Source organism: Leptonychotes weddellii, chromosome 4, assembly GCF_054177405.1.
Source record: "Leptonychotes weddellii isolate Sample4059 chromosome 4, ASM5417740v2, whole genome shotgun sequence".
Classification (NCBI taxonomy): domain Eukaryota; kingdom Metazoa; phylum Chordata; class Mammalia; order Carnivora; family Phocidae; genus Leptonychotes; species Leptonychotes weddellii.
In genome coordinates, this window is record NC_138372.1 from 30,171,842 (window position 1) to 30,195,390 (window position 23,549).

The 23,549-nt window shown below is 37.4% G+C and overlaps 1 protein-coding gene across 7 annotated transcripts in view; it reads right to left on the reverse strand.

The window, feature by feature from the left end:
- The window catches only part of FOXJ3 (forkhead box J3), a 144,007-nt gene that overhangs the window by 37,757 nt on the left and 82,701 nt on the right, over positions 1 to 23,549 (reverse strand). For 5 of the 7 annotated variants that reach the window (XM_081818228.1, XM_081818230.1, XM_081818229.1 and 2 more), the window contains 2 exons: positions 22,811 to 22,894; positions 4,381 to 4,482 (listed from right to left, as the gene is read on the reverse strand). In XM_081818228.1, coding sequence (XP_081674354.1) covers positions 4,381 to 4,482; positions 22,811 to 22,894 — 186 coding nt within the window. The remainder of the gene's footprint in view (positions 1 to 4,380; positions 4,483 to 22,810; positions 22,895 to 23,549) is intronic. The other 2 variants (XM_081818232.1, XM_006742923.2) reach the window with 1 other exon arrangement.

The window sequence follows — 23,549 nt, forward strand, 5'->3', positions numbered from 1 at the left end:
TCAGTTCAGGTCATGATCTCAGGGTTGGCCACGGAGCCTGCTTAAGATTCTCTCTCCCTCTCCCCCTGCCTCTCGTCCCAGTTAAAAAAAAAAAAAAAAAAAAATCTTAAAAAAAAAAAAGAAAAAAGATAAATACAGAACAGTTACTGGGGTGCCTGGCTGGCTTAGTAGGTAGGTAGAGTCCGCAACTCTTGATCTCATGGTCGTGAGTTCAAGCCCCATGTTGGGCGAAGAGTTTGATTTAAAAATATAGATAAATAGGTGTGCCTGGGTGGTTCAGTCAGTTGAGCGTCTGACTTCAGCTTGGATCATGGTTGGGATCCTGGGATTGAGCCCCACCATTAGGTTGGGAGTCTGCTTGTCCCTCTCCCTCTGCCCCTCCCCCCACTCATACTGGCATGTGCTCTCTCTCAAATGAATAAAAATCTTTAAAAACAAATAAATAAATAAATAAAAATACAGTACAGACTGTAAGAATATTTTTCTCTTAAGATTTTCTTAACATTTTCTTTTCTCTAGCTTTATTGTAAGAACAACAGTATATAATGCATGTAACATAACACGTATTAATCAACTATTTATGTTATCAGTAAGGCTTCTGGTCAACAGCAGACTATTAATTAAGTTTTGGGGAAGTCAAAAGTAGACATGCAGATTTTCAACTGTGCAGGAGGTGGCAGGGTCGGCACCCCTAAACACATTGTTCAAGGGTCAACCATATTTCTTTCTGCCTTACCCTTGTACTGTCATGTCTTTTAACTTCTATAGTATTTTAGACCCAAAGGCATTGTGTTATGTAACAGAACTGCTATTGTTGTAAACACTCAATACACATTTAGATTTATCAAGAGACATACTCTTTCGCTGTTCTTCATTCTTTAGCGCACAGGATAATTTCCTTCTATCTGAAAAATTAATTCCCTTTAACTGTTTAATACTGGTATACTAGTAACATATTCTCTTTGATTCTGTTTCTGTAGAAACCTATTCATTTAACCTTCATTTTTCACAGAAATTTTAATTGTAGAAATCTGGATTAGCAGGTATTACCTTTCAGCAGTATACAGATTTCATTCACGTGTCTGGTTTTTATCATTTCTATTCAGGAGTCAGTGCCCGGCTTACTGTTGTTCCTCTGAAGTTGCCTATTTTTGCCTCTGATTTTAAGATTTGTTTTATCTTTGTTTTTAGCAGCTCGATATATTTTTTTTTTTGCTTGGTAAGGTTTTTGTTTAATTCTTCTTAAGGCTCTCAAGAAATTCTTGAATCTATACTATGTTATCTTTCATCAGTTTAAAATTTTTAATACATTGTTTCTTCTTTACTCCTTTTTCCTCTCCTCTGAAACCCTAATAACAAGTTTGTTAGACCTCTTCCCCCATATCCCATTTATCTCTTAAGCTTTTCTGAATTTTCCATTGTTTTTCTTTGTGCTTCAATCTCCGTATTTTCTATTGACATTTCTTCCAGTTCACTATTCTCTCTCCGCTGGTGTGCCTAATCTGCTGTTAAACCCATCTACCAAATTCTTAATTTCAGTTACTATATTTTGCAGTTCTAGAGTTTCCTCTTGATTCCTCCACACAGATTCCAATTCTCTGATAAATTTTCTCTAACTCAACTATTTTCTTAAACATATTAGTGACAGTTATTTTAAAATCATTATCTAGATCACTTGTAAATATGTTTATGCTGTTTTTCCTTACCTATCCCATGGTTATTTAATTGGTCCTGTTTCCTGTAATGTCTAAAATTTTTTTACTGAAAGTGAGATCTTACTTATGAAAACTTGTAAAAGCTCAGGATGATGTTAATTTCTTCCAGAAAGGATTTAGTTTTCTTTTGGCAAGCAGAAAAAATATTAGCAACCACCCTATGTAACAATGTGAAGCTGGTCAATTTTGGTTTGCTCTTACTCACAGAACGTAACCATTCTGAGCTATCGACTTGAAAGGCTGGAGTGTTTACCATGGCTCCCCTCCTCCTTGAAGATCATGAACAATAATTTTTGTTCCCTTCTTCTCTGTGAGACTGCTTGATTCTAAGTAGTGAAAAATCCACTTGATTTATCTATGCCTGAGCCCAAATACATATGAGTTAGGAATTAACAAGTGCCTTAAGTGGATATTACTTGCAAGAAGTTGAACTCACTTCTGAGATTCAAGAGGATCTTAGTCCTCAAGCCCTGGCTGTTCGGTAGCCTCAAACTCCAGTTTTTGTCTTCCTAGCCCCATGACTGCTCTAAGCTTCTGCTTTCTATTTAGCCTCTATGCCACGCACTGAGAATTGAGAAATGTCCCAAGGGAAATATGCATGGCTTATCTCAATGTATTTCCCTTTTCCCTGGGATCTTTAGCCCTGAAGTCATGGCTTTTTGTTCTCCAGTGCCTCTGCCCTCTTTTTTATTAATAGTGGGGGATGGTGGTATTTTATATAGATAGAAAGAAGGATTAATCTAATACTAGCTATTCCATCATATCTAGAAGCAGAAGTCCAAATACTCCAGCTCCTTTGACCCCTGTATTATTTCATCATGAAGTCCTAGCATTACTATTTCGTCATTGTTTCCTAAAAGTTACTACTATGTTAAGGCCTCAGTTATCTCCTACTTGGACTACTATAAGGAACAGTATCGGATATTTATGATTCTAGCCCATATGCTCCACTAGAAATTCTCAAGTTTAGTTGGGCACCATTAGGGATAGTTTCTTTTGTTTTTTTAAGATTTTATTTATTTATTTATTTGACAGAGAGAGAGAGAGAGCCAGAGAGCACGACTGGGGGTTATGGCAGAGGGAGAGGGAAAAGCAGGCTCCCCACTGAGCAGGAAGCCTGACGTGGGGCTCGATCCCAGGACCCTGGGATCATGACCCAATCAGAAGGCAGACACTTAACCAACTGAGCCACCCAGGTGCCCAGGGATGATTTCTTAAAGTACAGATTTCTGAACCCTATCTATAAGTATAAAATAAATGATTTGGCAGGCCTGCAATAATACCTTGGAATTACCACCAGCACCGCTAAACACACGCACACATGCACCCACATATTCCTCCCCTAAGGGATTCTGATGGAATCATTCCATGGATTGGTATTTGGGAAAAATCAATACTCTATACCTCAGCTGTCAGTTTCCTTTCTAAATTATAAATCTGATCAGTCACTAAGATGACAGTATGCTTCTATTGGTTTATTATCTTTCTACAAATAAAAAGATCCTATGTATATATCAGTACAATTATGTATATATGTGTGTGTGTGTGTTTATGTGTGTGCATGATAAAATGGAAGAAATAAAGCAAAAACAAGTGAAAGCAAGGGAGAGAGGAGGAGAGGGTAAAAGCAAGATTTGAAAGTGAGATTGAAAGAGAGTAGGAGTTGGGGCGCCTGGGTGGCTCAGTCGTTAAGCGTCTGCCTTTGGCTCAGGTCATGATCCCAGGGTCCTAGGATTGAGCCCCGCATCGGGCTTCCTGCTCAGCAGGAAGCCTGCTTCTCCCTCTCCTACTCCCCCCTGCTTGTGTTCCCTCTCTCGCTATCTGTCAAATAAATAAATAAAATCTTAAAAAAAATAAAAATAAAAAAAAGAAAGAGAGTAGGAGCATGAGACATATATGGCTTCACATGCTCGTGGTCTAGTAAGGGAAGAAATACATGCACAGAACTTAGTTACTTCATGAATCTCCCAGAGCCTTTTTAGGGTTTTGAGATATGAGCTTAAGAAATTACCTTGTAAAGAAGAAACACCTGTATTCCACTAGGTATCTAATGACTTGGCATGAAATTTTGAAGTTTTGGCCCTTGCTTCAAAAAGAAAAGAGAAGGGAAAGGGATGCGGGGGGAAGGGGAGAAAAGGAAGGGGAAGGAAGGAAGGGAAGGAAAAGAAAGGAAAAGACAGCAAACTACTACATGCTATTTCTGCATATGCACCTACACTTGAATATCATGAAATAGGCTGACCACCAAAGAACTCTGTGAGTTTGTCCAAATTATTCATTTTACTGGATTCTGTTGACCCCTTGGGAATCTGACAATTTTTTTTCAAGAACATATTTAAAGGGGTAATCAACGGTTTTTGAAACAAACTGATTCAATAAAACACTGACTCAAAAATTCTATCAGTTGGGAACTGGCACTGTCAAGAATTTAAATTAAATAGAGATTCCCAATAAGCATCCTCCAACTTCTTTAGAGAAATATTTTCTTCTGATTTGTGTATAACCTCAAAACATTGTGGATTCAAGCTTTCAAGCTGCCATGTATAAGCTAGCCAAATTATGTCATCTTTAAACTCAATCATATAGAACTCTATTGTTATTATAAAGGCAAATTAAATGTATTATTCAATGACATTTCAAAAGTGTTTAAAAAAAACAGAATTACTTTGTTAGTCACAGTGTTGATTGCCAGAGTTGGAGAGGCACTTCCCGAAATAATACACTCCATTCCCAAAGAATCTGAATCTATGCTATATGGAGTTGAGGCCTAAAATACAAGAACAAAATAAATAATTATTAGCTCATATATCCAGCAACTTTAACACAATTTGAAGGTATTTCATCAAATTCTCCAACATCCAGTTTTGTGCTTTGTTTCTGAAAACGTGAATTTAAATCCCTACTGAAATCTCTTGTACTATATGTTAATATGTTACTGACCTGGTATCACAAAGTCCATTGGTCTGGCTACTTCTTACCAGCTCTTTTAATTGACTGTGGGATAGTTGAGCAAAAATTCTAAACTTCTGTAGTAGAGACTGCTAACGGTCCTCTAATATCCATTTCCCCTGTTCTCCCTTTTAGTAATAAAACCCATAGTTATTGACTTATGACAGCCCAGCTAAATACTACCTTTACAGCTTCATTTGCAAGTAGTTGTGGCCACGTGACTAAGGTGTATGTGGCCATGTAACTAACTTGTGTAAAGGAGATATGAGCAAGAGTGATATGTGCAACTTCTGGATCATGTCTTTGAAAAGAACCTGCTTTCCTCTACTCTGTCTTTCCCTCTTATTGCAGGCTGGGACACAGACACGGTGGTGGTCATCTTGCTTAATCAAAATGCCAAGGGTAGTACTCTAGGGAACACTGAAAAGACAAGATTAGAAGGAACATCAACATGTGAATGAACTGGTGGGACACAGATGGCTATCCGTCTAATCTATCAGCATGAACCTCTACTTGAAAGAGAAATAAAACTCTCTGATTTAAGGTTCTCAGTTGTTTTTTCTTCTTTTGTCTATTACTGCAACTGAACAGAACTGAGTAACACAACTCATCACACTGTTTTTGTTTTTTTGTTTTTTTTTAAAGATTTTATTTATTTATTTGAGAGAGAGAATGAGAGACAGAGAGCACAAGAGGGAAGAGGGCAGAGGGAGAAGCAAACCCCCTGCTGAGCAGGGAGCCCGATGTGGGACTCGATCCCGGGACTCCAGGATCATGACCTGAGCCAAAGGCAGTCGCTTAACCAACTGAGCCACCCAGGCGCCCCATCACACTGTTTATAAAGCTAATATGGGGGGTCAAAATTTTGTATTTAGAATCTGGGATATAAACTGTGATAACTCCTCTTTCTTTTGTAAGAGATGATGCTTATGGCTTTGATGAAGACTCAAGAGTGTTCAACTTCAATGCTGAAAGCTAATGAAGGACAGATACAAACAATCTGTGGCTATGATGCTAGTTCCGTGTATATTCCTCTTGTGCCCCACCCCCCCAAAAAAAATTTGTGCCACACATGGTCCCAAGTGGAGATGCGTTTTTAAAAGATCACACTGCATGTAAAAGAGAACAATTTCACTGAGACCACGTTTCTAAGATTCATCTATTTATCACTTAATACTCCATCATGAATTTCTTTCATGAGATAACCTATGACGGTGGAGAACAGTTTGACTGCAATGAAAAAAAGAAAAAGACAAGGGTCACCCCCCACCCTCACCCAGAAGATAGAATCTAGCACTTACGTGCTGCATATACATTGAGAGTGGGGTCAAAGTGGCAAAGAGCTTCATATGAAATACAAGTGGAAGAACTACAAAGACAACTTTGTCTATGCCTCAATTTTGATGCCAGCCCAACTTAGCTAAACCTAAATTAACATATAAGATTACTTTAGAACACTGCAAATATGTTTCTCTAACTCAACTGAATCTTCTCTGACCCAACTACTGGTTCACTATTTCTCACTCCTCCCCACTGGTAGGAAGAGGAAAGCCGGTGTTGTGTGATGGCATGCAAATTACTCAACCTTTATGCTCTTTTACCCATCTATAAAAATGAGGATATGTCACTTCCTTTAGAGGTCTATTAAGAGCATTAATGAAATAATTTATGCAAAGCTCTCAGCATAGTACCTGAAATGCACAGTAAGGGCTAGCTGCTATGATGACTAGTAAAACATACCTGCTATTGATGCTGAGGATCTCTGATACAAAGGGATATTTAATAGTGATTAATGAGAAAAGGCACAGATTTGATATGAGACACTATTTTCCTACAAAGCCAGATTCATAGCTTCAGCTATTATAAATTAGACAGTAAATTTTTAAAATCTTTTAATTAGATATTCTTTATGGATACTTCAGTCTGGTTCAATCAAGAGAATAAACAACATTCTCTTTACATGCGTTGATGTACTCAATAGTATAGTATATATTTTTAGTTATAGGCACACTGATTCTATGTTATTAAGACAATTAAGTAGTCTGATTAGAAAAGCCGGAGGATCTAGGTATCCCAAAACATATCTTGATAACTGTTATTATTACAGCCAAGAGGAAAATTCTGGGCAAAGAAAGTATCAATGAGTCTAATCTGGGAGGAACCAGTCAGCTTATGAAAGGTCCTTTCTGGGGTTTCCTCTTACTCCCTGCCAAAATCCTACCCACCCAAGTTCTACTTCCAGTATGGTGGTGTGAAATCCCCACAGACCAACCTTCTGCTGATAACAACTACAAATTGGCGGGTGGGGGAGGGAAGCAAGGACCACAGGAGGACAAAGAGCTGAGGATTCTGAAGATTAGGCAGATGTGGAGAGAAGTCAAAACTTGGAGACATTAGCCTCAGTTTCCTGTTTTCTTGCAGCTCTGCCCCAAGGCTGGGTAGCAGATGTGGAGCGTGAGTGGCTGGCGTTGTCTTTCTGTCAGGAGGAACTAGGGAAAAGAGCTCAGGTAAACACTGCGAGATATCAAAGAGAGAACAGAATCTGACAGTGTAGAAAGTCAAAAGGGATACCCTAATACTATGTATGAAACACCACACAAGTCACCACAAAAGACTGACCCCTGACATGCAAACGCAAACTAAAGCACAGAATTAAAGAATCAAATTGAAATTGGAACCACTGTCCACAGAAGAGAGAACTTACAGTTTGAGTCTAACATGGTAAACTACCAGCTAAAACAAAAATATCAATATTCTATGGAAGAATATAACAGAACCCAGAGTCTATATAACATAACACAATGTCCACTAGGATACAATCCAAAATTACGACACATACAAGAAACAGGAAAATGCAATCCACTGTCAAGAGAAAAGACCATCTATGGAAACCACCACAAGAAGACTGAGATACTGGAATTATGAGACAAATTTTTAAAGTAGCTATTACAATCATGCTCAATGAGTTTTTTACTCATTGAGTAAAAAACAAAAACATAGCACACCTGAATGAAAGTGTAATAAAGGAAATCACAGTGGAGAAATTAAAAATATAAAAAGGAACAAAATCAGAATTTACAAATGAAATATACATAACTATCTGTATTTGAAAAGTCAATGGATAGGCTTAATATTAGAATGGAGATAAAACAGTAAAGAATCAGTGAACTCAAAGGCAGATCAACAAAAATTACCCAATCTAAGGAACAAAAATAAGAAAGACTGATTTTATTTATTTATTTATTTTTAAGATTTCATTTATTTGACAGAGAGAGACACAGAGAGAGAGGGAACACAAGCAGGGGGAGTGGGAGAGGGAGAAGCAGGCTTCCCGCTGAGCAGGGAGCCCGATGCGGGGCTCAATCCCAGGGTTGAGATCATGATCTGAGCCAAAGGCAGACGCTTAACGACTGAGCCACCCAGGCACCCCGAAAGACTGATTTTAAAAAAGAAAGATCAGAGCATCAGAAAGCTATGGGATAATCTCAAACGGTCTAACATGTTTAGAGTTCCAGAAGGAGAGGAAAGAGAAAAAGAAAAAATATGGAAGGACTGATGACTGAAAACGTCGGAAATTTATTTAAAGACAAATGTACAGATTTGAGAATCCCACAGTGAACCTCCATCAGGATCAGTTAAAAAGAAATCCCACTTGGATACACCATAATTGAACTGTTGAAAAATAAAGACAGAAAGCAGCCAAAGTAAAATGGCATTTCACGTACAGAAGAACACTAACTGGAAATGATCAGATTTCTCATAAAAATTATGGAGGCCGGGGCGCTCAGGTGGCTTAGTCAGTTAAGCAGCTGACTCTTCATTTCGGCTCAGGTCATGATCTCAGAGTCTTGGGATCAGGCCCCAAGTTGGGCTCAGCACTCAATGGGGAGTCAGCTTGTGGATTCTGTCTCGCTTGCCCACTGCCCCTCCCCTTGCTCGTTCTCTCTCTCTCAAATAAATCTTTAAAAAAAAATAGAGGTCATTAAACAGTAAACATCTTCAAAGTACTGAAAGAAAAAAAACCTTTCAATCTAGACTGTATATCATATGAAAATATTCTTTAGGAATGAAGGCAAAGGAAGACATTTTCAGAGAAAGAAAAACTAAGAGAATCTGGTGCCAGGAGACCTGCATATATTTGGGTAAATATAAGACTGTTGCTTTCCTCTTAGGCTTCAAGAACCACATATAATTATTTAAGGCAAAATTGTAACACTGTCTTGCAAGACTTCCAGTATATGCAGATATCATACATATTACAACTAGAAGGAATGATGAGGAAAGAGGCAAAAGGGACCCATATGTCGGAAGACTTCTGTATTTTGTATGAAATGGTAAAATATTAACTCTGAGTAGACTGCAAAAAGTTAGGAATGTATACTGAAATCCCAATATATAAATCCCAATCTATAGCTAAAAAGCCAATAGATAAAACAGAATCCTAAAATATGTCTAAGTAATCTAAAAGAAGGTAGGAAAGGGGGAAAGAAAGGAACTAAAAACATAGAGGTCAAACAGAAAACAAAATGTAGACCTAAATCTAACAAGATCATTAATTACATTAATGTTAATAATCTAAACCCTCCAATAAAAAGACCGTGAGAGATACTAAAAAAGACTCAGCAAACTGCCGCCCACAACAGTCACAACTTCAAACATACAGACACAGATGAGTTGAAAGTAATACATGGAAAAATGTATACACTGCAAACAGTAAGCATAAGGATAAAATGACTCAGGTCATTAATATCAGATAAAACAGATGCTAAGACAGATTATATCAGACATTTTAATAACATTTGATAAAGAACTGATGAAGACATAACAATTATAAATGTAAATGTGACTAATAACAGAGCTTAAAAATACTTGAAGCAAAAAAACTGACAATTAAAAATCAGTAAGAAAAAGAACACTGGGATACATTAGAAAATGCCTTGATCTGATATTAGAGAACACTCTGCCAAACTGTAGAATACCTATTCAAGTGCACACAGATATTCACTAAGATATGGCACATGTTGAGTCACAAAATAAGTCTCAGTAAATATGTAAAGAGTGAAATGAAAAAAAATTGTATTATAAAACAGTAAGATATCTAGGAAAATCCAACATTTGGAACACTTGGAAATTAACACATTTATATAAATAATTCATGGGTCAGATAGGACTCACAAGGGAATTTTTAAAGTATTCTTAACTAAATGATAAAAAAGATGCATCATACCAAAATCTGTGAGATGCAGTTAAAACAGCCTTAGAGGTAAACCTGTGGCTTTAAATTCTTATATTACAAGAGGAAAGGTCTCAAACCAATTAATTACCTACGCTGGAAAGAAAAAGCTAGAAATATCATTAAGTGAACAAATTAATAAGTAGAAGGAAGTAAATGATAAAGATAAATATAGAAATAAACAAATAGAAAACAGACAAAAAAAATTAACAAAGACAAAACCTGGTTCTTTGAAAAGACTAACAAAATTGAGAAACAGCTATACTGGAAAAAAAAAGAAAATATCCTCGATTACAAGAATTAAAGAAGAGTTATTACTACAGATTCTATAAATATTAAAAGAGGATATTATGAACCACTTTATACCAACAAATTCAACAACTCAGATGAAAGGGACAAATTCCTTCAAGAATATAATTTATCAGAAGTGGCATAAAAAAGAGAAAATTTGAAAAGTCCCATATCAAATAAATTAAACATCAAAAACCTACCCACAAAAAAACCTGTAGGGCCAGATGGTTTCACTAATGAATTTTCTCAAACATTCAAGAAAGATATACCAATCTACAAAAACTTTTTCAGAAAATAGAGGAAAGAATACTACCAATATGAGGCCAATATAATCCTAATACCAAAACGTGACAGACATTACAAAAGAAGAAAATTATAAATCCATCCTTCATGAACACAGATGCAGAAATCTTTTAATAAAACAGAGCAAACTGAATCCAACAATATACGAAAGGGATAATATATCATGACTCAGTAGGGTTTATCCAAGGAATGCAGGTTTAACATTCTAAATGCAACCAGTGTAATTCAACATGCTAATGGAATAAAGAAAAGCTATATGATCATTTCAATAGGTATAGAAAAAGCATTTGATGAAATCCTACACCTATCTATTCATGATTAAAAACTCTCAGCAAACTAGGACTAGAGAACTTCCTCAATCTAATAAAGGGTATCTACAAGAGCCCTACAGATATGTCACACTTAGGGGTGAAATCCTGAACACTTTCCCCCTCAAAATGGAAATAAGGGAAGGATGACCACTTTCATCACTTCTATTTAACACTATACTGGAGATTCTAGTTCACTTTAATAAGGTGGGAAAAGACAGAAGGGTAAGAGGGAGAGGAAAACTGTCTATTTGCAGATCACATAACTGTTTATTATGGAAAATCCCAAGGCACTATAAAATGACTACTAAACCTAACACGATTATAGGATACAAGGTTAGCATATAAAAATTAATTAAATTTTTATATACCAGCAACAAGCAATTGGAAAACTGATTTAAAAATATATAGCTTTTAAAAAACAAAATATTCAGGATTAAATTTAACTGGAAATATCCAAGTCCCCTACACTGAAAACTAAAAAACATTCCTGGGGCGCCTGGGTGGCTCAGTTGTTAAGCATCTGCCTTCGGCTCAGGTCATGGTCCCAGGGTCCTGGGACTGAGCCCCGCATCGGGCTCCCTGCTCCGTGGGTAGCCTGCTTCTCCCTCTCCCACTCCCCCTGCTTGTGTTCCCTCTCTCGCTGTGTCTCTCTCTGTCAAATAAATGAAAAATCTTTAAAAAACCAAAAAAACACACAAAAAAACATTCCTGATAGAAATTAAGAGACCTAATGAATGAAGAGATACAACATTTTCATGGCTTGGAATAATCAATATTGTTAAGATGTCAATTCCTGCCCCACCCTTCACCCCTCAGATCAGGGGTACCTGGAGATGAGAATGGAAGAAGGCATGAACGACAAAGGGGAAAGAGGAAACTTTTGGTGGTGACTAAAATGTTCATTTGATACTGGTGTAATTTCACATGTGAAGACTTCACAAATTGTAAACTTTATTTGATGAATTGTACATAAACAATCTCTCAATAGTATTGTCAAAAAACAAAACTAAACTAAATCCTACCCATTCACTGGAATGAACCCTCATGAAAACACTTCCTGGTTTACAATCTCTTACTGGATAGGATTTCTCTGACTTTTTAACCCCCAGGAAATTCTATTCACACCTACCTCCTGGAGGCAACATGTAGTTCCTCCCACATAATGTACACCCAGTACATGTTCACCCAATTGAAATAAATGTTTTTTTTTCAGTTCTAGGAGTTCTAAGAGTAGGAATGTAGACTGCTTTCTTCCTCTGCTCACTTATACCTTTAACTAAATCCCCCCTTACTCAGACTCAGGCTTAGAGATGAAAAAAGGCACACAATGGGGGGGAACATTTAACCAACAAAACCACTCTGTATAACAATAACAGAAACTAAGTCACAAAATGACAACAATCCCAGATATGCAGAAAATGTAGAATATTCTGCCTAGAAGAATGTCCTCTTTTCTATTTATCCATCCTCCAGTTATCTTCCTGATTAATTAAACTTGTAATCATCTTTGAACTGTCACATATAACTTCAAGAAAAAGTAATGTATATGCCCCCATTTTTGTCCCAATAAAAGCTGGATAACTGCAGAGTATATGGGTTGTTTTGTTTTTTTTTTTTGCAGAGGCCAACATGTTTAAGAGAGTGAGTTTATATATTCTATCTGGCTTTTACTCCCGCAGATAATTTCCAAACAATGCATTAGAAGATTTTAGCAAAACCATCCACAGCAATTTCCTATCTCTCTGCTTCTACCATTCTCCTATAGCAGCTACACTGTTCCTGTATCACTACTTTGCCCTCCAATGGCCTTCTACCCCTACCTCAAGGTAAAACCCAAGTCTTTATTACAAAAGGCATACAAGGCCCTACACAATCTACTTCCTGCTCCCACCATTTACTTCTACAGTCCTCCTGATGAGGGAACAGAAGGCAAGCTGAGGACAAAGCAAAAAGTGATACCCCACATCCCCCCTCCATGGGATATACGTGACATTCCTCAGGCACTCCTGGCTGCCCTAAAACAAAGGAAAGGAAAAAGAAATAGTTAACTTAGAGATCACAATCCTGCAAGACATGAGTCTCCCTCAGTTTACAAATGTCTTAGCAATTTACAGGAACAAAGCATTTCTATCAATAACCTAGCTTCCAGAAGGAAATGTAGATACCATTAAATGTCCTTATAACCTGCAGCCCATTGACAGATACTTGAAGTGGGCAGAGTGTAATGTTACTCCAGGAAGTTCCCAACTATCATGTTAATGCCTTGCCAGGAGGAAAAACCACCTTAACTTGACAATGGCAAGGCCTCTGGGATCCAGTGAGTCTTCTTTAACACAGGAAAATCCTTTTGAAATATCCCTTTTCCTTACCTCCCTTAACTCCCAAGTATATTATCAGTCACTCCTCTCACAACCCCTGGGCAGCAGCTCTTTCTGCCCACGAGTCCTGTCCCCGTGCTTTAATAAACCACCATTTTGCACCAAAGACGTCTCAAGAATTTTTTCTTGGTCGTCAGCCCACCGAACCTCACCTATATTCCAAACCACTATTCCCTCCTCCACACACTAGAACAGCCACAGTGACCTCCTTGTTGTTTCTCAAGATCCCAGGTATGTTTCTACCTTGGAGCCTTCGCACTTGTGGGATTTCCAGGGCCTATAGAGCTGACAATCCACTTACATTTATATATAAAGAAACTATGGCCAGAAAAATTAAACATCTAAATTATAATACAGTAACTGTAAAACTAGGTCTCCTAACTTCCTAAGTTCTATTTCCCCTAAACTTGTAATTAATAAAAGTGACACCTCATGACTTTGTAACATGACTTGATTTTGCTCATAATTTTACTATGTTCTTAAACAGAAGAACTCTGGATGATTAAATGCTGCGAAAATATAACACAATCTACAGGGGGTTTTTTGGTTTTGTTTTTAGAGTTTCTATTTCCTACCACTGGCGGCATCCCAGGAGCATTATTTCCTACTTAGAATCATTACAAAGCACCTTACCTTGCCATGCATACAAGAGAAACACAGTAAACATGTGCCCTCACTATCCATAAGCAACAGTTACATACAACCATTTCAACTTTTTCTACAACAATACTAAATTTGTCCACTTATTTTAAAACCCTGAATGAGGCACTTAGGCAAACCCTAACCAGTGACCAGGAAGGGTCTCTTTCAATTACAAGAAACAATATACTCAAAAAGATGCACCTTCGGTCTACTAATTTAACAGTTGTGCGCCCATACACACCTTGAAGAGACAAGATTTTTTAAAGGATTTCCTGGATTGGATCCAATTTAAGAAATAAGTCAAAGGCTATGAAAATGCAAGAGGCTACAAAAAAACAAAGGGTGCACACAGATCTGAAAACACACACATACACTCCACCAACAGAAAAGAAGACATGTAGCAACCACATTCCCCTCTGCGTTCCTCTCTACCCTGTTTACTACAAACACGTCTACCTCTCCACCTGAGTTTTGTTTTGTTTTGTTTTGTTTTCAATTGAGGACCATGATTTGGCTTTGTGCAGGACAGGCCAGAAGTGCAGAAAAGGTAATGCCCCCAGCAGCAGCATCATTCAATGAGGGGGAAGAACTGACAGATAGATAGATAGCTTGCTGCCCAGAGTTCTAAACCACCTCCCAGCATTTCCCAATTTGACTGAGCCAGTCCACACAGATAAGCGACTTGATAATTGCCCCACTTTCCTAGTATCACCCCTCAAACTACCTCTACTCAATTCCTTGTCTACTTAAAGAACTCAAATCATGACAGGGATCTTCTTTTCTCAAAAAGAATGTCTCCTGGAAGAGACAGGAAATCTTCCTTTAGCACAACAGTCCTCAAATTTTTTGATCTCAGAACTCCTTTGCACTATTAAAAGTTACTGAGGTTCCCAAAGAGCTTTTATTTATGTGACATATCTATTTTTATTTACCTATTAGAATTTTAAACTGAGACAAAATTTATTAATTCATTTAAAACAGTGACACACTGCATGTTAACATAAATACTGTTTTGTATGAAAAATATAGTCTCAAAAAAAAAAAACAATGAGAAGAATGGCATTATTTTACATTTTTAAACAAATTGCTTTAATGCTTTGCTTAATAGAAGACCTCTGCATTCAATCTATGGCAAAATCACAGGTCATGTAACCTCTGAAAAATTACAAGTAAAAAAGGTAAAAAACATCTTAGTATTATGAACACAATTTTCACCCCATGGACCCCCTGAATGGGCCTCACACTGCTTTAGCATAACAGATTCCTATAAGCAAAGATGATTTAATTGGGGGGGGAGACAATCAAAGAATGAACAGAGAAGAATATGTTTCTGTGATTATCAACATGCTAAAAGAGATAAACTGTACTAATGTGAAGCACTCATTCTTTCAAGCACTTGTTTTTTTTAACAAAGAACTGCTTAAAACCTGAGTTCCCTTTTCTATTCCTTACCATTCAGTTCCCTTGTGATGAGGGAACAGAAGGCAAGCTGAGGACAAAGCAGAAGCTGACACCCCACAACCTCCCCCCACCATGGGATATATGTGACATTCCTCAGGCACCCCTGGCTGCCCTAAAGGAAAAACAAATAGTTAACTTATAGAGATCACAATCCTACAAGACAAGAGTCTCCCTCAGTTTACTTATAAAAGCCTTAGCAATAGCTTCCAGAAGGGAATGTAAATACAATTAAATGTCTTTGTAACCTGCAGCCCATCTACAGATACTTGAAATGGGCAGAGTGTAATGTTCCTCCAGGAAGTTCCCAACTATCTTAATGTTAATACCTTACTAGAAGGGTAAACAACCTTAACTAGACAATGGCAAGCCCCCCCCCATCCTGTGAGTCTTTAGCATATGAAAGTTCTTTAGAAACATCCCTTTTCCTTACCTCCCCCAATCCCACAGTATATAATCAGCCATCCCTCAACCCCAGCGCAGCAGCTCTTTCTGCCCAGGGTCCTGTCCCCATGCTTTAATAAACCATTTTGCACCAAAGACCTCTCAAGAATTCTTTCTTAGTCGTCGGCTTCGGACTCCACCCCACTGAACCTCACCTATAGTCCAAAACCCCATCACTTGGAATAGTTTCAGTTTTCCAGTCTTCAAAAAAATCTCCGTAGGTAATATCCAGCTAATTTTGCTTTTTTCTACCCTCAGCAGCTTCCAGTAGACAGGGCACTTTTCAATATATTCTTTGGCTGAACTGAACAAGCAAAACCAAATTGAAAAGCAAAATAAATGCAAAAGGTTAAAGAGAAATTAATCGGTATAAAAACAAATAGGACAGAAAAAATGAAATGGGGGGGCATACACGCATGCGAGTGGGGGGTGCGGGGGGTGCAGAGGGAGAGGGACAAGATGACTCCATGCTGAGCCCAAGGTAGGACTCAATCTCATGATCCTGAGATCATGACCTGAGCTGAAATTAAGAGTCGGATGCTCAGGGCGCCTGGGTGGCTCAGTTGGTTAAGCGACTGCCTTTGGCTCAGGTCATGATCCTGGAGTCCCGGAATCGAGTCCCACATTGGGCTCCCTGCTCAGCAGGGGGTCTGCTTCTCCCTCTGACCCTCTTCCCTCTCGTGCTCTCTGTCTCTCATTCTCTCTCTCTCAAATAAATAAATAAAATCTTTAAAAAAAAAAAAAAAGAGTCGGATGCTCAACCACCTGAGCCACCGAGGTGCCCCTTTGGACACTTTTTTTTTTTAATGACTAGGCTTGTACATGTAATTCCCCCTCACTCTTTCACATTGCCAATCATCCTCATCTGCCTTATTTCATTTAACAGGCCTCACTGAAACATCAGTTCTCTGCTATATGGGCCCAAAGTTCTCAAGACCCTCATCTTTAGAGTGACCACATAATTTATCATCCAAATGCTATTTTGAGAATGAATAGGGAACTATTAATTATGCTGAGACAGCAAGCAATATTATGAATTATCAGTTTAGATTTCCTGCTTAACTAAGAGCTTCACAAGGAAAGAGTCTGTCTTGCCTACCTCTATTCCCCCAACACTTCGCTCTATGCTTAAAATGTAAAAGGTATGTGCTCGCTCTCTCAATGAATAGCATGAATAATGCAAATTAATTTAAAAGAGGAAAAACTCATCCAGATAAAACGAACTGCTCTGTTCTCTCCCAAATCCTGATACTATTCCACCCCATATGGTATCCTTGATCATGACCTCTTATCTCATGCCTCCCTATCCGAAACCCCTCCAATCAGAATATAAACTTCAGGAGAGCAGAGAATGTTTTGTTAAATGATGTTTCCCCAGCACCTAAAGCAGTGCCTAAAGCTCAGTGAATGCTGCCTTATCTTGCCTTGCCTATCTCTACCTGAAAGCCAAGGCACAGAACCCATATGAAACCATCCCAGATAGTCCCAGTAAAACAATGTCTCCTTCCTCTGCATACAGTAATCTGTCATATCTTTTTTATAATACTTTCTATACATACTTTGACCTTGTGCTAGAATTCTGTGTTTTATCGTGTCTCATTGTTCTTGGTATACTGCATAAAATTTTAGCACAATGCCTGACACACAGTATCTAGAAAACAAAGATGTGTCAAATGAAACTGGTAAAATGGCAGCATTTCACACAATTATGAGTACATATTAAGAGACCAGATACCATGCTAATGCTAATTTTCTAGAGAACTTACTTATTCATGCATATATCCCTAGCCCAGGCCATTGTCATTTCACAATGGCAGCTCCATCTACTCAGCATTGTGGGGGTTCAGAACAAGCCATCCCAGAACATGCCACTTTGGCATGAGGATTATTCTGAGCTGAAGGCAAGTAAGACCCAGTAGACTGAGGAAAAACTTTTTACCTCCTCCTCCTCAACTGCCCAAAAGAATTTAGAAAGGGGCCTGTAACAGGAAGAAAGTTATTACCAGAGATAACTTTTTATATCTGACTTATCTGCATGGCAGGACATTTATTTACCAAACATTTGCTCTTCTCCCACCTTCCTGTAAATTGCCTTCTTCTCTAAAGCCCCAGACCCACATCCCTTGCCTTAGCTCATGATGGTATATAAGCCTCAAATGCCTGGCTGTCACTTAGTCTCATATCTTTGTGGGACTCCCATATGTACATATGTAATTAAATTTGGTTTTCTCCTATTAATCTGCCTTTTTATTATGGGGGAGGGGGAGTCTCAGCCAACAACCTAGAAGGGTAGAGGGAAAGTTATTTTTCTCCCCTACAGCATCTTCCTCTTGCAAGGAGTATTTTATAAAGAGAAGTATCTTTCTTAACTGTTTTGATTCCTTTCTCAACACTACAGGCTATCAAATCAAAGTTAACTTCCTTGATCCCAAGGCTTTAGGCTTTCTACTCCTTATCTAAATGTCCACACCCTAGCCTAAACTCTTCACTATAGTTAAAAAGGTTCTCAATTATGCCCACCCGTACTTCTTGCCCCGTCAACCCTGCACACCGTTTTCTCCAAGTGGAATAACATCCTTTACCATTTCTATCCAAAAAATTTACATGCCAAGTTTCATTCCTCTTCCCAGAGGCTTTCTGAGGGCAGCATTATCTATTTTGAGTCACTTTAGTTATCCTTGCCTGGTCTAATAGATTTATCAGTTAGTACTTGTTCTGTCATTTATAATCATATTTATAATCATGTATGTGTGTGTCTCTGTGTGTGTACATATATCAACTTTATATATACATATGTTCAATGTGGGGGTTCTCTTCTAAAATCATGGACCATTAGCTGACAAGATATGTATATATACAAAGAAATCTGATGCAGTGTTGTGATTTTCAACATAGCAAATACTAATGGTAGGAAAGGACAGTTGTAAACAATATAAACTCTAAAGGCATACTACCTAGGTTCATAATGCTACCTGGTACTTATTGTCCTTACTACCCTTTGACAACTTACTCAACATCCATACCTATCAGCTTCATTATTTGAAGTTACTATAAAAATTACATGAGTTAATATACATAAATTCTTTAAAAACCATCTGGGGGTGCTTGGGTCGCTCAGTCAGTTAAGTGTCTCACTCTGGCTCAGGTCATGATCTCAGGGTCCTGGGATCAAGCCCCATGTTGGGCTCTGTGTTCAGCAGGGAGTATGCTTGTCCCTCTCCCTCTACCTGCTCATGTGTGTGCTCACTCTCAAATAAAGAAATAAAATCTTTAAAAAAAATAAAAATAAAAAGCATCTGGCACATAAACTCAATATAATTATCTATTATTATTACAATTTTGTCTTAGCACAGATTACTATAAAAAATTACCATAAACTAGGTGGCTTGTCAACAACTGAAATGTATTTCTCACAGTTCTAGAGGCAGGAACTCCAAGATCATGGTGCCAACATGGTCAGGTTCTGGTGAGAAGCCTGTTAAAGGTATCCTCACTGGTTTCTCACATGGTGCAAAGAGAGTTAGCTAGCTCTGTGGCCTATTCTTCTAAGGGCACTAATCCCATTCATGAGGGCTACATTCTTTTGACCTAATTACCTCCCAAAGGGCCCACCTCCAAATACTGTCACACTGAAATTAGGGTTTCAAACATATGGATTTTGGGGGGGACACAAACATTCAGTTCAAAGCAGCTGTTAAGACTTCTATCCTCTCACTTTAAAATTAAGGATACTGAAACTCAAAACAAAAAACAATTTGCCAAAGTCACAAGAACAAGTAACCTGTAAAGCCAGAAGAGAAACAAAGGACTCCTAGTAAAGGAGCGTATTCATTTCACCATGCTAAACTTGATTCAGTAATATTTTTAAAGTCTGCAGGTCCATTTTATGATAAAGAAAAAGTGGTAAGAAGATGAAAGAAATAAGAAAAAGGGAAATGAGAGACGTTTATATATGCAAGAATTAAGAAAAGAAAGGAATGCTGTAATGATCAAGACACAACATGGGCTTATGTTCATGTAAATGGAAGGGCCAAGGAGGTGATCCAGAGAAATTACAAATATTAGGTTGGAGATAACTATCTCGCTTTATTTTTCATTAACAATCACGCTTTATTTTTCATTTAGGACATAAAGATATGGTTACTTTCATTTTTAAAAATCCATTCTCTTTAGCAGTTTAGAAAGCCAATTCTGTTCCTCTCAAAGCTCATCTCTCTTCAAAAATGTGTAAAATATTTTGATTTTTCACATAGAATTCTCATGTTTACACATGGGGAAAAAAATTACAAATTTCAGAAATTTAATAAACTTTCAAGAATGTCAACATATTTACCATCTACATTTTAAAAACTTTTAAAAGTTTAGGGGCGCCTGGCTGGCTCAGTCAGTAGAGCATGTGACTCGATCTCAGGGTTGTGAGTTTGAGCACCACGCTGGGTGTGTAAAAATTAGTTTAAAAAATAAAAATAGGGGTGCCTGGGTGATTCAGGTCATGATCTCAGAGTCGTGAGATCGAGCCCTGTGAGGCTCGCGCTGGGCAGGGAATCTGCTAAAGATTCTGTCTCTGCCTCTCCCTCTGTCCCTCCCCCCTTGCTCACTCGCGCTCTCTCTCACGCTCTCAAATAAATAAATAAATAAATAATAAAATCTTTTTAAAAGTTTCAATTTATGGGCCATGTTTAGTTTTTGAGAAAACTTTAACATATAAATATCATATTCAGAACCATCACTATTTGACTATCTTATGCCTTTCCTTAGATAAAACCCAATGGTCATTTAAAATACAAACTGTTTTAATAAAAATACTACCTCCCCTCAACTCCCAAAAACACCGCTAAATGAAAAAATAGACATAACTAGTTTGTCAGAGCAAGAAATTATGTTTTGTATGAAGACTATCTTTTAGAGCAACCAATACACAGCTCAGGTGAAAATAATTATCAATAGTATTAAACAAAAGACTGGCTCTTTTATGGAACTATACTACAAAGGTAAGTTGTTGAAGCTTTTACATGCTTTTTAACTTAAAATGAAGTTAAAAAGATAAACAGTAGAAAATATAGAAAATATGTGTCCAAAATAAACACCGAAGAACACATGCTTTGTATGTAAAACATACTTCTGTAATTTGAATTCTTTATTTCTATAAACTTCCACTGTAAAACGGACAATATGGTCTTCAGGAAAAAAAGGACTCTCAAAAATAGAGTGATCGCTCTAAGAACTATGAAACAAGGTAACAATAAAATTCAGGGCTGATATCCAAAAGGAATGCACAGTTGTCGACCCAACTACCAATTCAAATTTCCAAAAATAATTCAAGTTCCAGGAACTTCAGAAGAAGAGAACAAATGGGAGAGAAGGCCACAATTCCTCAGTCTTCCAAGATATACATCCTTGCTGATGCTCTGGGTTAACAATGTGGATAGCTCTCCCCTTCCTTCAAATTCTGGCAACAGAAGCTAAATGTTTTGTACTCCGTTATCTTCACACAATTAAAGCCCAAGTGCTATGTCTCCTTTAAAAGGCAGAAGTTGGAGGGCAGGAACTGAGGTTCATTCCTTCTCAAACCATTACATATGGTTTACATACATACATTACACACATAGCTCATCAACATCTCAGTCTTAAAACTTACCAGAAAACCATCCCACCAATACTAAACTTTAATTTCTTTTTTAAGATTTTGTTTATTTATTTGACAGAGAGAGAACACACAAGCAGGTGAGCAGAAGAGGGAGAGGGAGAAGCAGGCTCCCCAATGAGCAGGGAGCCCGACATGGGGCTCGATCCTAGGACCCTGGGATCATGACCTGAGCTGAAGGCAGATGGTTAACCGAGTGAGCCACCCAGGCGCCCCTAAACTTTAATTTCTTAAACATTGGTATGTATAAAACCAAAAGGTGTTCTGGCCTAAAAGTTCACCTCTAATTCTATATAGCTTGATAACTGGAATATTGAATTCCTTCTGCTGGCTCCATAAATCTGCCTCACTAAATCCCACTGTTGCTATACTTCATGAGCTTACCTGACCCCAACTTAAACCCAGCTTAAGGTCCTTATCTTTGAGATCGGGAAGTTTTATCTCACTACCAAGAACAGGCATAAGACAAATTTATTTGACCAAATGATTACCCAGTTTCTTTTATCTTATTCCCCTTGCCCTGATTTATTCTGCAAACATTTACTGATACTTACTATAAGCTGTGAAAAATACTAACACTGGAGATACAAATATATTTTCTCAGCTCTTAAGGGATCACAGTCCAGCGAAGGAGACAAATATAGAGACAAATAATTTCTACAAAGTGTGAGAAATTCTGTAAGAGAACTTTGTAAAAGTTCTACAAGAACAAAAATAAAGAAGTGAGGAAAAGTTTCACAATGTAGTTAAGGTTTGAAATGAGTCTTAAAGAAGAGCAGGGTAGAATGGTGTGTATATGTGTTTTAGTTGAGATGATGAAAATACAGAATGGGGAAAGCTGAAAGGTAAAATTAATGTCTGATGACCGCCAAAGTGTTAACCAAGTCTATTCCAAAAAATAACTGAGGATATCAACTAGAGCTCCTTTTCTCTTTCATTCTTATAAATTAATTTTAACCATAAATTCACAAGAATGATCTTACAAACAACACTTACACATAGGACTTGGTATAAAAATTACTACATGGTTGGAAGCAGGAAAAAGTATTGTGAAGACAATCAGGAAAATTCAATGTAATTAGACTGATTATCTGCAGTGAAAGGGATAGCTTTGATACATAAAACCTGTCCTCAATGTTGTAGATACACAGGAAAGAATACAAATTAAAATTTAAGAGATCTGGATTCAAGTCTCAGTTAGACAGGAGCTGTGCCCTAATTATAAAACAAACTTTTTAATTAATTCCTAAACTACTTACCTCACTCAAGGGGTTATTAAGATCAAATAAAATGAGTCTGAAAGTACTCTGAAGAAACAGAAATGCTATACAAATAAAATACTACCTTCATTAAGGTTGTACTTATATTAGAAATGAACTTTAAAAATTTATATTGCTGACATAAATTCTATCATACTAAATTTGCAATAAAGAGCTTTTTACCCGTTCTACAGATCGTGCTCTCTTCTTTGGCCGAGTAGGCAGCGCATCTTCCTTCGGATTGGTGTCTATTGCCCAGTAGGACCCCTAAAGATAAAAAAAAGAAATTATATTAACAGTATATTACAGCAACTCTACACCATTAAGAATGGATTTTTATAATCCTCTGCTCCAGTTGCAAATGTTCTGCAGACACAACAGTGGAAAAGTAGCATGAGAAAATACACTAGGCTTTGCACTGAGAAAAGTAGTTTATATGAGAAAAAAAAGTCCATTTACAACTAGATTAAAAAAGAAAAAAAATCACAATCTGAAGTAGTGAGGTCCAAGAACTTCTGCCACAGCCAAAGTAAAGTGCAGTGACCAACTGAACACACTTTTAAAATATATACTGATTTTTAATTGGACATATATGATAACTACAACAGCACAGGACATTCAAGGCTAATAGTTTTATGTATAAAGATACTATAGTTTCTATACTCTGGGACCTCACAAATCTAAATGGTAAGTGAAACAATTTATAAAGACAAACTGCTTGAACACATTTTATATAATAAATGCATCCTGGGAAGCAATGGTCTGTAAATAAATCTTTTATTGCTTATTCTGTTACAACTTTTTAACTATTTATCATCTCTTAGACACAAGTTCTCAGACCACTCATTTGAAAATACATATTTAGTACCTACTGTGTTCCAGGCACTCAAAAACTGTGACTCCTTTAAAAAATATTTGGAAA